The 13,259-nt window shown below is 43.0% G+C and overlaps 1 protein-coding gene across 1 annotated transcript in view; it reads left to right on the top strand.

The window, feature by feature from the left end:
• Positions 1-1,903: 1,903 nt before the first annotated feature.
• RENBP (renin binding protein) overlaps positions 1,904-13,259 on the top strand; it is a 28,851-nt gene continuing 17,495 nt past the window's right edge. The window contains exons 1-3 of the mRNA XM_082263832.1: positions 1,904-2,225; positions 7,199-7,274; positions 11,211-11,286. Coding sequence (XP_082119958.1) covers positions 2,122-2,225; positions 7,199-7,274; positions 11,211-11,286 — 256 coding nt within the window. The 5' untranslated portion in view covers positions 1,904-2,121. The remainder of the gene's footprint in view (positions 2,226-7,198; positions 7,275-11,210; positions 11,287-13,259) is intronic.

Raw genomic sequence — 13,259 nt, forward strand, 5'->3', positions numbered from 1 at the left:
ATCCGCAACTGCACAGATTGGGAAATGTCTCACTGCCTGTGATTAGTAGAGTGCAGTGTCAACTTACTGATGGGATTGGGTACGTACGAACTTGAACATGCCTGAGGCCATCTCTAGTCATTAGAGACAGTAACAGCATATTTTTAGCACTGATTACTGTGGTAATGTCAACGGTCCCCCCAAAAGTGTCAAAAATGTCAATTAGGGGTCCGATCTGTCCGCCGCAATGTCGCAGTCCTGCTAAAAATCGCTGATCGTTGCCATTACTAGTAAAAATAAAAACAATTAATAAAAATGACATAATGCTTTCCCCTAGGTTGGTAGGTGCGATAACCAATCAAAATACACTTATTGGGATTTTTGTTACCAAAAATATGTAGCAGAATACAAATTGGCCTAAAATGATGAAAAAATTTGATTAACCACTTGCCGACTGCTCACAGTATATTTACTGCAGCAGTCAGCCCCTCACAGGCAGAGTGACGTAGATCTACGCCGCTAGCCTGTGAGGGTCTAGGGAGCGAGCGCGCGCCCCCGGAGGCACGCTCCCGCGTGGTCACGGACCCCCCCGTGCGTGTGACCGGCGATTGTCGCTGCAGAGGGAGAAAGTCAGGCGGCTAGTGTAAACAAGCCGCCTGTCATTCTCCCCTGTGTAGAAACAGTGATCACACGGTTCTACTATGTAGAACCGTTGATCACTGTTTCTACAGCTCAAGCCACAGCCAATCACAGTTAGAATCACGCCCCTAGGGACACACACAGCCCCTCCCTCTCAAATAAAGTTAACCTCTTCACTACCAGTGTCATTTTGCAGTAACAGTGCATATGTATAGCACTGATTACTGTAGAAATGTCACTGGCAACCCCAAAAGTGTCAAAAATGTCATTCAAGGGTCCGATCTGTCCGCCGCAATGTCGCAGTACGGGCAAAAAAAATTGCAGATCGCCGCCATTACGCGTTAAAAAAAAACAACAAAAATGACAAAAATCTTTCCCTTTGTTAGTAAACGCGATAACTTTTGCGCAAACCAATCAAAATACGCTTTTTGCGATTTTTTTTACCAAACATATGTAGCATAAAACAAATTGACCGAAAATGTTAATTTTTTTTTTTTGGGGGGGGGGGGGGAATTTCATATTAAAAAATGTGAAAAATATTGCTATTTTTGCAAAATTTACGCTCTTTTTTTGTTTATAGCGCACGATCAAAAAATCGCACAGGTGATCAAATACCCCCAAAAGAAAGCTCTGTTTGTGGGAAAAAAAGGACGTCAAATTCGTTTAGGTACAGCGTCACACGACCGCGCAATTGTCCGTTAAAGTCACGCAGTGCCGAATCGCAAAATAGGCCCTGGTCAGGAAGGGGGTAAAATCTTCCGGGGCTTAAGTGGTTAAAAATGTTATAAAAATGTTATAAATGTTAAATATAGCAGAAAGTAAAAAATATTGTTCTTTTTTTTTTTTAAATTGTCGCTTTTTTTGTTTATAGCGAAAAAAAAAAAAATTGCACTGGGGACCAAATACCACCAAAAGAAAGCTCTATTTGTGGGGAAAAAGGACATCAATTTTATTTGGGTACAGTATAGCATGACGGCGCAATTGTCCGTTAAAGTAACGCAGTGCCGAATCACAAAAAATGGCCTGGTCATTAAGGGGGAAAATCTTCTGGTCCAGAAGTGGTTAAATATTTTCACGAATTTTCAACTTTTTGAAAATCTTTTGCACAGTATTTGAATTTTCTCTTCTCTTTTATTTTTTCCAGGTGGTACAGGAGATGTTTTTACTGTTTTGCAAAGCAGATGTTACCTATTAATTTTGTGCTTTTTCCATATCCCATTACCGTGGTACTTATTGACTTTGCTTGAATGCGTCACATGATGCTGGGTCAGCTGACTGTGACTTAGTTCTGCACAGCTGATTTCCTTCCCTAGCAGCTGAGTGCAATGCAAGCACAGCATATTGTGTGGATGTAGTGACTGAGATGGGCTGTGAGCCAAAAGGAGTACGGTGGGGAGGATCAGGCTGAATGTGAAAGAGCTGATTTGGAGGCTGGCCGTTATATAGTGGTGTGTGTATGAGGTTGCTAATTTGCGAAAAGTGGAGGACTCCGTCAGTTCCAGGATGGGGGACAGAAAGCGTCTGCAGTACTGGAGAGACCAGATGAGTAAGGAGTTGGACAGAGTCATGGATTTCTGGATTCGGCACTCTGAAGACAAGGAATACGGGTAATTGGGCTTTAGTCCTGGAGTCGTAAATGTGTAACTAGTTACTTAAAGGATAACTCCCTTTTTATATGTGGAAGATCTCAAAAAATAAATAAATGTGACCTTTTTGCCTATAAATGCCACAAAAAGCTTCCTGGTCTCTATAGGGCCAGCATAGTGCTTAAGCAATATTTGTACAAAAAGACAGCAATCATCTTTATTTATTTTTAATAAAGGCGAAGTTAATTTTTTAGGGAAAAATAATAAATGCATATATATATGTGCAGAAAAAAAAATGCACATTCATAATTTTTTTTCAGGACCCTGCAAAGCATTGCACCTCCAATCAGTGGATCACAGGTGCAGTGTCAGGATCCTGCACACTCCCTCCAGCTCCCTGCCTATACCCCCATATGGGCTTTTAGTTAGAAAGCTGAAGGAAGTGTGAATGTACTATGTGTTAAGCCCCGTACACACGAGTCGAAATTCTGCCAGGAATTTTTGTCCGACGACCGATCGGCCGATTTTCGGCTTGTTAGTATGATGCTTCCGACAACCGACTCCGACTTTTCGGCCGAAAAAAATCTGGTGTGCAGGCTATAAAAATTTTGTCCTCCGTCAAAACACGGGCGATTTTCGTGCATTCAGTACAGATTTCGACAGGGAAAAATCTTATGAGCAAGACTAGGCATGCTCAGAGAAGAAATAACACCAAGAAAGCAATCCAACACATGACATCACTTCTGAAGTAGAATTCTGTCGTGCGGGAAAATTTGTGTGCAGTCTAGAGCACATTCCAACCAACAGACACCACTCTGGACAAAAGATGGATGACCGGTCGGCGGAAATTCGTTGCGTGTCGACTAGGCTTAAGAAAGCTGAAGAAAGTGTGAATGGACTATGTGTTAGTCTACGCCCTTGTAGTCTATTAAGAACTACAAGTTGTCTGCCACATCGGCTTGTAATTTAAACTACAGGAGTGTGTGGGCGGAGCCCCGTAAGCTGCTCTGATTTTAAATGTGACAGAGGCTTCGGGTGGGAGGATCCCCCGCCTGCTCTCACAAGAGAAGGGGATCAGGGGGTAAGAGGTAAGGATGTAGGACCGTGTTACACCCCAATACTAGTGTAACATGTTCCTTAGGGCGAACTTATCCTTTAATGCTTAACTCTAGAAACTATCTTCATTGGTGTACCACCCTCATATATTAGTGTAGGTTGCTAGGTAAATTTAGTTTAGCTCCTCTGTAATCAGTGGAGCAGGTATTGTTTGTTCAGGCCTGCTCAGTGTCTCACAGGTTGCTGCTCTAATTGCTTCCCCCTGTATTCTAGAATTATAGTGGGAAGAAGAATGGGAGAAGCAGCCTGAATATTAATGGGAATCCAGGAAATCCCTGGGAAGGTCAGCCCAGTAGGGGACTGGAGAGCCCATAAATAGTCTGAGGCCTAAGGCAGAGCAGCAGAGATCCTTGGTCCAGTCCTGCTGAGAGGGGCTATTTGCAAAGCCTAGTCCTGGAACCAAGTTGCTTCTGGAGAAGCTCACTAGAGCAGTCCAGAAGTAAGTTAGGGAAAAGTGTCCAGATGTCCTAATGTGGAGTGAGTCTTTATCTCTCTCACTGAGGAGCACCTGGTGGATATGGAAAGGAAGGAACCAGTGATCCTGTGGCCTTGTAAGTAGATGACCCAAGTTCTGGAAGTTAGTGACTGTGTGTAGCTTTTGGTCTTTTGGGAGAAGTCATAGTAACCGTCAGCATTAGAGATTCTATGAGACACTAGCTCGGCAAGCTAGTGAAGACTACAGTCCTCAAAGTGTTCAGTTCACCAGTTTGGGGGTATCCCATGCTCCCTTTACCCCATACAAGTTAAGTATTACAATAAAACCCTAAAAAGGCACCCTAGGCTCTTCCTTTTGAGTTAGTAGAAGCGTGAAGAAAATGTTCTGTGTGTGCTCTAACTGGGGAAAAATTAAGTTCACCCGCAGCTCCTTAGGGGTTGCACTATATTAACGGTGAGCTGGGGCATGTTCAGATTATAGTCAATACCCATCTGAGCAAACCTTCCAGGAAGCTGTCATCTGTACTGTGCCAAACATGTGTGGCTGTGGCACGTATACATTGGGCAAAATGCCCCAGCCATTTTCAATCACCGGTGTGCAGTGACAGCTGCCAGGCAGGATAACTCAGGATTTTTGATCCGAGCATGCCAAAGATCATCACTAATCTTTATTGTATACTTCTATTAGTCCAGCTTGACACAGCGTAAATAGAGATTAGCTCAGGCATGTTTAGATTCTAGTCCAAACCCACCTGAGCAAGCCCACTAGGAAGCTGTCACTGCACCCACACAGCAAATCCTAAGCAGTTGAGGCATTTCCTGCCCCATGCACCACGCTTAGACAAGGGGCATGTATTAATTCGCCCGCTGGGCACTTTGGTTGCTTTTGATTGGTGGAGTGACATTTTCCTGGCAGGCTCATTTAGGTAGGTCTAGACTAACGCATGTGAAATCCCTGTAAGTATGCATATCTCATACATGATGGGTTGCTGAGGAACCTGGCAATCACTGTACATCACTACAGTGATAGCAGCTTGTAGGTAGGTGGTGGCTGCAGTATATCCTGAATCCAGATGTTGGCAGTGTGCAGTTTTTTAGGCTGGCAGAAGACCATTGAGGACTAATTGTCCCCTGCTATTGGCTCTAAGTAACCATCTTGGAGGGGTGTGGATGCAGAGGGAGATTTGGGTGGCCATCATTTACTGGGTCCTGTGCCAAAAGGCTTCCTTTCTGCCAGTGGGTTGCTCACGCAGCATTGCTGCCATTCACAGAATGCCTTGTATTTTTTTTGGGAGACCATCCAATCATCAAATCGGACAAGACTTCATGCGGCACTGCCATTATTTCAAAAGCTCCTGTCAAAGTGCTGCCTCCGTATTATGCAAAGACCATGGAGGGACACATTTTAGGAGTTTATATTAGTTAAATGTAAAAAATACATTTATTTATTTTTTATTGCATAAAATTTTTTTTTTTTTCCTGGAGTTCGTTTTTAACGAATTGTTGTTTTAAAAAATGAATCTGAAGTTTAAAGCAGGAGTACTGCTATTTATATTTTTTGCTGAATAAACCCACTAATCTTTCCTAAAACCCCCCGGGACATCTCAATGCAAAGATCTAGTTTCCCCATTCCAACAGGTCCATACTTACCCCCCCCCCCCCCTGATCTCTGCTGCTTGGTCAGTAAAAATCAACTTTAGGCCTGCATACCCCCTAAAGACCCACTGGTGTATTTAGTCCCATTCCCCCCACTTAGAGCGCACACAGCATTTTCTTCATTCCACTACAGGCTCAATGGAACCGTCTAGTTTTTTTTTTTTTGGGTTTTGATTGGGAATGTTGAACTTGGATAAGGTGAGGGAGCATGGTATGCCCCAGAACTAAAGAACTGAACATTCTAAGGACTTCTGAACTATCTTGCTGAAATGTATCAAAATGTTCCACAGAATATGTAATGCTGACAGTGACTATGAATCCTTCTGGGGACTAAAAGCTGCACACAGTCGCTGACTCTACAGCACATGGACCTATTTACTCAGCCACAGAATCATCAGTTGTCTCCTTCCAATATCCATCAGGCTCTTCTCAGTGGGGAAGATGCAGGCTCATACCATCATAGGACAGCTGGACTCTTTCCCCCAACTTCCTCTTGGCTCTCCCCAGTGAGCTCCCTTCTGATCCAGATAGATTCGAGGACTTAAGCTTGCAAATGGGCCCCCCCAGCTAAGCCTAGCTGGGACCTCGATATCTTCACAAGGGCTTCTCTAGCACTTCTGCCACAAGGGCAGGGCGCCCTGCACGTGGGTCTCTTCTAGAAGAACTGGACCCAGAAATACTGCACTGCTGCATCAGGTCTCAGGCTATTTATTTTCTTCCCAACCACCTACTGGCCCACCTCCCCAGGGATTGACTGGAATCCCATAAATATTTAGGTTGCCTACTCTTTTCTTCCTCCCACTATAACTCTAGAATTATATAAAATACAGAGGAAAATAATGAGAGCAGCAGCCTGTGAGACACTAAGAAGCTCTAAACACTCAACCCCTGCTCCACTGATTACAGACGAGCCAGCTAAATTTACTTACTGGCTTACTCTACGCTAGGAGGGTGTTGCATCTCTAAATGGGACACTGTCTTACTTTACAGGTATCCAAAGAGATGTTTTGAACAGAATGGTATGACTACACCTTGTTAGTTGGTTGAGAGCCTGTTGGGTCATATCCCTCTATTACTATAAAGCAGGGGTCTCCAAACTATTGCACTCCAGTTGTTCAGGAACTACAATTTCTATCATGCCTAGTCATGTCTGTGAATGTCAGAGTTTTACAATGCCTCATGGGACGTGTAGTTCCGCAACATCTGGGGGGGGGGTCCTAGTTTAGAGATCCCTGCTATAAAGGGTTACTCTTGTTTTATGCACACATTTTTACACTTGAATTGGATCTAATTTTTTGTTTTTTAGGCTTAGTGGACATCTGCAAAACTTTTAGTAAGACTTTGATATGAATGACGTCTACTGATCTTGTTTTAGTTGTTTTTACATTCTCTACATTTATCATTTTTATTTTAAAGCCTTGATGGAGGGGGATTGTTAGCCCTTGAAACACGTTGGTTACCTTTTGTTGTTCTGTGTCATAATAACAATAAAGGATCTTGGACATTAGAGACAATCATTTGGCGCTCTTTTTCGTGTCCACTATTTTCTGGGAATGTCCTGTTCAAGTCTTCGGGACAAGGCAGCTCTGCACTAGATTGTACTATCAGGAGTTAGGACTATAATGGGAGGCTGCAGCCATCGGAGGAGATGGAGACCCAGATCTATGAATTGAGGGGGATAGGGAGGAAGGCTGGGAGATTTTGCTTGAAATGTGTACACCATATTGTCCTCCAGCAAAACCAGAGTGAAAATGGTCATAACTCACTTGTTTGTTTCCTGTTCATAGAGGTTTCTTCACTTGTCTCAGCCGAGATGGAACAGTATACGATCCACTGAAGTACCTTTGGCTACAAGGCAGGCAGGTACAGTGACTACCAGGACTAATCTACACAGTCAATTTTTTATTCCAAATTTGATCAACACAATTCACCAGTAATCATCATTTTATATTATCCGTGTGACATTTTGTAGGTTGCAACTGGTAAAAAAAGCCTCTGAACCACTTACTCATCCACCTCTGTCTCCTGTGATCTGTTACTTTGTGGAGGTCTCCACCAACATTTGCTTCCCCAATCCCCATGATAAATGGACCAATAGAAGATTGCCTATTGGGCGAATCCTGTTCAGCACACAGCCTTGTGGGTTGTGGCACTTTGATGGATGCGCTTATCCATCAGTAACGACCAGCTGACCAAATCAATTGCAATCAGTAGCTATTATCTGCAGGTACCCATAGCCATGATTACCCTTCTGCAGCAGCTTTGCACTTATGTTCTCAATAATCTTGACCAGGGGTCTCCAGACTTACTAAACCAAGGGCCAGTTTACTGTCCTTCAAAATGAATGAGGCCAGATTTGGCCAGAAGGAGTAAAACAATGTCACTGATTCAGTAGAAGTTTATACCTAAAGCTTGGCTGTCAGTGGGAGTAAAACAGTTACATAACACCCAAAGTCAATAGAAGGAGGAATAGTGCCCCATTATTGGTATTACATGGAGGAATAGTGCCCCATCATTGGTATTAGTTAGAACTTGGAGGGATAGTGCCCCTTTGTTGCCTAGGTTCTGTGTAAATGTGCGCACACCTCAATCATTGTAGTAGTATGTACATATACACATCTAGATCTGAGAGATCTTACACAAAAGAGGTAGTGCCATCCGCCATACACATTTATTGAAAGGATTACATAATTTATACAAATTACACACTAAACAGTATTTACAACACATTAACAGTATAGGTCCCCTGGCTCATATGATATTTACAAGTTACCTACAACAACCATATTTACAATACAGTGTACAAGTATGGAGTTAGTTTACCTTTCCACTTCAGGTCGGGTCATGGTGACTGCTGTGTCTCCCCACACAAAAGAGGAACATAGCTTGGGGACAAAGCATTGTATCCCCTCTCCTTTCTGTACTGTGGCTAATATAACTCTCCCTAATTGGTCACTGTACCTAGCAAATTTTTTTGTTGGGCACAGAAGGCTGCTGTTTACTACCCATGTAGTTATAAGGATAAAGAAAAGGCCAACCTTTGAAGTGGAAATAATTACAGTAACACCAACACAACACTCAATACTTTTAATATATTTCCTTCTAACTGCAATATATTTCTAATTACAATATTTTTTATGGGGAAAATAGTAATCAATGTAGATCGATATCCTATAGCGCTTGCTGTGATGCAATAAATAGTGATAAATATGCTTTAGGAAAATATATATATGATGATACGTATAGGACTAAAACCATAAATCTACATATAAATAACAATCAAGTCCATGTGTAGAAATTAATATCAGATAGTCCAGTGAATGGTGTGGATTCCAAACAATTAAATCAATAAATAAATAAAGTGCCAGTGTTCCTTCTTCTTTTCTTCCCAATAAAATGTGACCCTTCACCGTGGAGAATATGTGAAATTCAGACTCACCAGACGACGTGGGTCCTGTATGCCTTACGGCATCAGGACCAACCTTGCTTTGGAGACAGTCTCCAGATACAGGAACGTCCCTCCTGGCGGACCCAGATATCCCTTCTGCAATGCCAATTCCGCTGCTAGCTCTCTCCGAGGGGGTAGGTCCCAACACGGCTCAGCGGGTAGATGGTCCTCCTGTGTAGGGTCAGCTCCAGCCACGGGGTAAAAGGGAAAAAACCCGGATAGTGCAGTACTGTATATAAATGTAATTTATTGCACACCCCCGGTTCACTTCAAATACATGCAGTCCCAAGGTAAAAAGTGTAAAGTGGGTAAAAATCACAAAGAAGTATCAAACCGTGATACGTGCCCCATCGTTGAAATCTGTTGGAGCAGGGGCGTAACTACAGGGGTTGCAATTGCAACCAGGCCCCATGCTCCAGGGGGCCTGTGCGGCTCCCCTGTACACCTGGATAGGAGGAATAGTGCCCCATCATTGGTATTAGTTAGAACTTGGAGGGATAGTGCCCCTTTGTTGCCTAGGTTCTGTGTAAATGTGCGCACACCTCAATCATTGTAGTAGTATGTACATATACACATCTAGATCTAAGAGATCTTACACAAAAGAGGTAGTGCCATCCGCCATACACATTTATTGAAAAAACCGTGGTTTAAAATCCAAACTAGCGTGATAAACCAAAAAAATAACAGTCCATAACACATGAACACAACACAATATTTTTTATAGCTGTTAATTGAGATTTCACATAAACCCATTACGTAACACCCATCATTGGTATTAGTTGGAACTTGGACATATAGTGCCCCATTGCTATTAGTTGGAACTTAGAGGGATAGTGCCCCATCGTTGAAATCTGTTGGAGCAGGGGCGTAACTACAGGGGTTGCAATTGCAACCAGGCCCCATGCTCCAGGGGGCCTGTGCGGCTCCCCTGTACACCTGGATAGGAGGGGGGGGGGGGGTGGGGGCAGCATGTAGAGAAATCAATGTCCTCCTTTTTCCTCCTGTAGCTGTGGGAGGAAAAAGGAGGAGATTGGTTCCTCTGTATGCTGCCCCCGCCACTCATCCTATCCAGTTCACTTGTGTTCTGCTGTCTCTGGGCCCCTGTGTGCTCCCCTTCCCCCCCCCCCCCACTGTGCTGCCCCCCCCCTCTCCTCTTTTGCCGGCTGCAGGGGATGTGTCACAATAGAGAACCAGGAAGGGGGTCAGTAAATATGTAATTTACCAGCTCCTTCCTTTTCTGAATGGACAGAGTCATAGTCAGTGAGATTGTAAAAAAATAAAATAAAATGATAAAAAATAATACAATTAAAATACCAAAAAACTACTGACACCAGTGGGTGAACTTCCAGGATCGCCAAGGTCACACTTGCGACCGGGCCCTGGCATTCCACCACCGTGGGGAGACCCCAAGATGGCAGGAAGGGGGCCAACGCAGAACTTGTGAAAGGGTCCCACTGCAGGACCATAATAAAGGGCCCCACAATGAGAGTAAAGGGCCCCAGGATCAGTGGGAAGAGCCCCAGGCTTGAAGGGAAGGGCCCCGGCCAGAGTTCCGCGGGGCCCTTCAGGGTTTCTTGCATCGGGGCCCTGGAGGCTCTAGTTACACCTCATTAACCATTGGAGGGATAGTGTTCAATCGTTGGAATCCGTAGCAAGAATTATATCCCACTGTTGGTGTCCGGTGGGAAGAATAGTGCCTCATAGCAGTGGGAGGGATAGCCAACAAAACGGCCACAGTTTGGAAACAACTGACCTTGACCAACAAGGTTTATTCTGCACTGTTTAAATACCCAAGGGGTGCAAAATCTTAACTATTTGGTTGATTGTCAACTAGGGTTTGCTTGCCATTATTTCTTCACTTTCAGTAAAATTAGACTGGTAGCAGCTCTTTGCGGATTCCCCTTTTTCATCCAAATGTGACCAAAAACAGTTACTTGTGTTTTTCCCCTGGATCTCCACAGACACTAGTTTGATCAAATGCAAAACTGCTACTTAAGTTTTTCTGAGTCTTGTTATTCTATTGGCCCTGGAGCCGGATTAACTCTATCTAATCCAGCTAAAAAATGGCTTTATGGAAGTAGTGTACTACAGTGCACTAGTGGTCATTTACAACTGCCATTAAAAGCCTTGTTCAGGCACTTCCTGTTGTAGTGTGACAACTGTCTCCCAATTGTGGTGTCAACTTGTCACATGTGTCCCTGGTAGAGACTAAAAGTGGCTATTTATACACTCACTGGGCAGGTGTGGGTAACCACTATTGGGAAGTTGTTCCGGAGCAATGATGTGCAGCCTATGCTAGGGTTTACATACTCTTTAGGTTCCTCTATTTTAGGATTCTGTTTTTCTAACAGGTTTGGATGTATTGCCGTCTCTACAGAAAGGTGCCCAGGTTCCAGAGACCAGAAATACTTAAGTCTGCCATTGCAGGTATATATTTCATATACTATTATCTGTATGATCACTGTGTTACTTGAAGGAATGTTTCTTGCTATGTTATTCTTAAAGAAGAACTCCAGTCAAGTTAGGCTCCCCTACATGGGCATTACCTGCAGGCGTTGGACTGATACCAAAACAAATCCGGATGCTTGCACTAGTCTTTAAGTTAGTTAGCTAGGTTATATTAAGGTTTTAGAAATAAAAAATAGGATGGCGCTCTAGTGTGCATAAATGTGGCAAAATCACCCCAACTGAAGCTCATGTGTGCAATCTATGAAAGTTTATTGGGTATATCCATGGTGAATTAAAACAATTATAAATTATAAAAGGCTAGCGCTTAGGATTAAAATTACTCTTATAGTGCAATATGGTGAGCTGCTGCTGGTATAAAAAGGGAAGTGCCTTAAAAAGTGTAGAAAGTGAAAATACCTGCGCTGCTTCACAGAACAAATAAATATATATAAATATGCGTTAAAAAATATTGTGCATAAAGTGCTAGTGCTTAACTGAATATACACGATAACTATATCATGATTACCACTCAATATGCATATACAGTGAACGTGAATGAAATAAATCAATAAATATAAACTGTTATATCAATAAATCATGTGCTAAAAAATATATATAGTGACAGTCTTTGTGTAAAACATAAGTCCAAAGTGCTGCGTGCTCATACAAAAAAGTGCCGGTACTCTCTGTATACGAGTAGGTGCTCCCCTCTTGGTCCCCTACTCACCAGAAGCCAAATAATACTGCGCTTTAAGACTCTCCTTTGCTGATCAGTGTCTTATTAATCCAATAATTCAACAGCTTAATAGATGTACTGTAGATCACAACATCCAGGTGATGCTCAAAAAAGAAAGAGATGCTGGCATCGTGAAGTATGTAAAAACTTTATTCGATGCACACAATACAGGTTACACTTACAATTTAGCAGAGGTTCAAACGCCTGAAAATCATCCCACGGGTCGCCACTCAGATGGCTGTATTCACTCCCCGTGTCCCCGTATACCGGAAGTTGGATGCAGATGGGCGTAGTACGTACTCGGACGACCAGGCTTGACGCGTTTCGCTCCTTACACAGAGCGTTATCAAAAGAGCTTTTGATAACGCTCTGTGTAAGGAGCGAAACGCGTCAAGCCTGGTCGTCCGAGTACGTACTACGCCCATCTGCATCCAACTTCCGGTATACGGGGAGTGAATACAGCCATCTGAGTGGGATGATTTTCAGGCGTTTGAACCTCTGCTAAATTGTAAGTGTAACCTGTATTGTGTGCATCGAATAAAGTTTTTACATACTTCACGATGCCAGCATCTCTTTCTTTTATGAGCATCACCTGGCTGTTGTGATCTACAGTACATCTATTAAGCTGTTGAATTATTGGATTAATAAGACACTGATCAGCAAAGGAGAGTCTTAAAGCGCAGTATTATTTGGCTTCTGGTGAGTAGGGGACCAAGAGGGGAGCACCTACTCGTATACAGAGAGCACCGGCACTTTTTTGTATGAGCACGCAGCACTTTGGACTTATGTTTTACACAAAGACTGTCACTATATATATTTTTTAGCACATGATTTATTGATTGAAATAACAGTTTATATTTATTGATTTATTTCATTCACGTTCACTGTATATGCATATTGAGTGGTAATCATGATATAGTTATCGTGTATATTCAGTTAAGCACTAGCACTTTATGCACAATATTTTTTAACGTATATTTATATATATTTATTTATTTGTTCTGTGAATTAAAACAATTGGCATATCATCATACCACCATACCGGACCTTGAAGCCTAGTGGAGGCTCACAAAGGACAAAGCTACATTGTAGCGAAACATGTAGTTGTGGCAACGGGAGGCTCCAGAGAAGAGAGCACATCACTTCCCCCGCTCCATCCGGCTTTCTGTTCGTCTCCGCGGCTGACTCTCGGCTGACTTCCGGCCTTCTTTGGTGA

This window comes from Pelophylax lessonae, assembly GCF_965119305.1.
Source record: "Pelophylax lessonae genome assembly, chromosome: 7".
Lineage (NCBI taxonomy): Eukaryota > Metazoa > Chordata > Amphibia > Anura > Ranidae > Pelophylax > Pelophylax lessonae.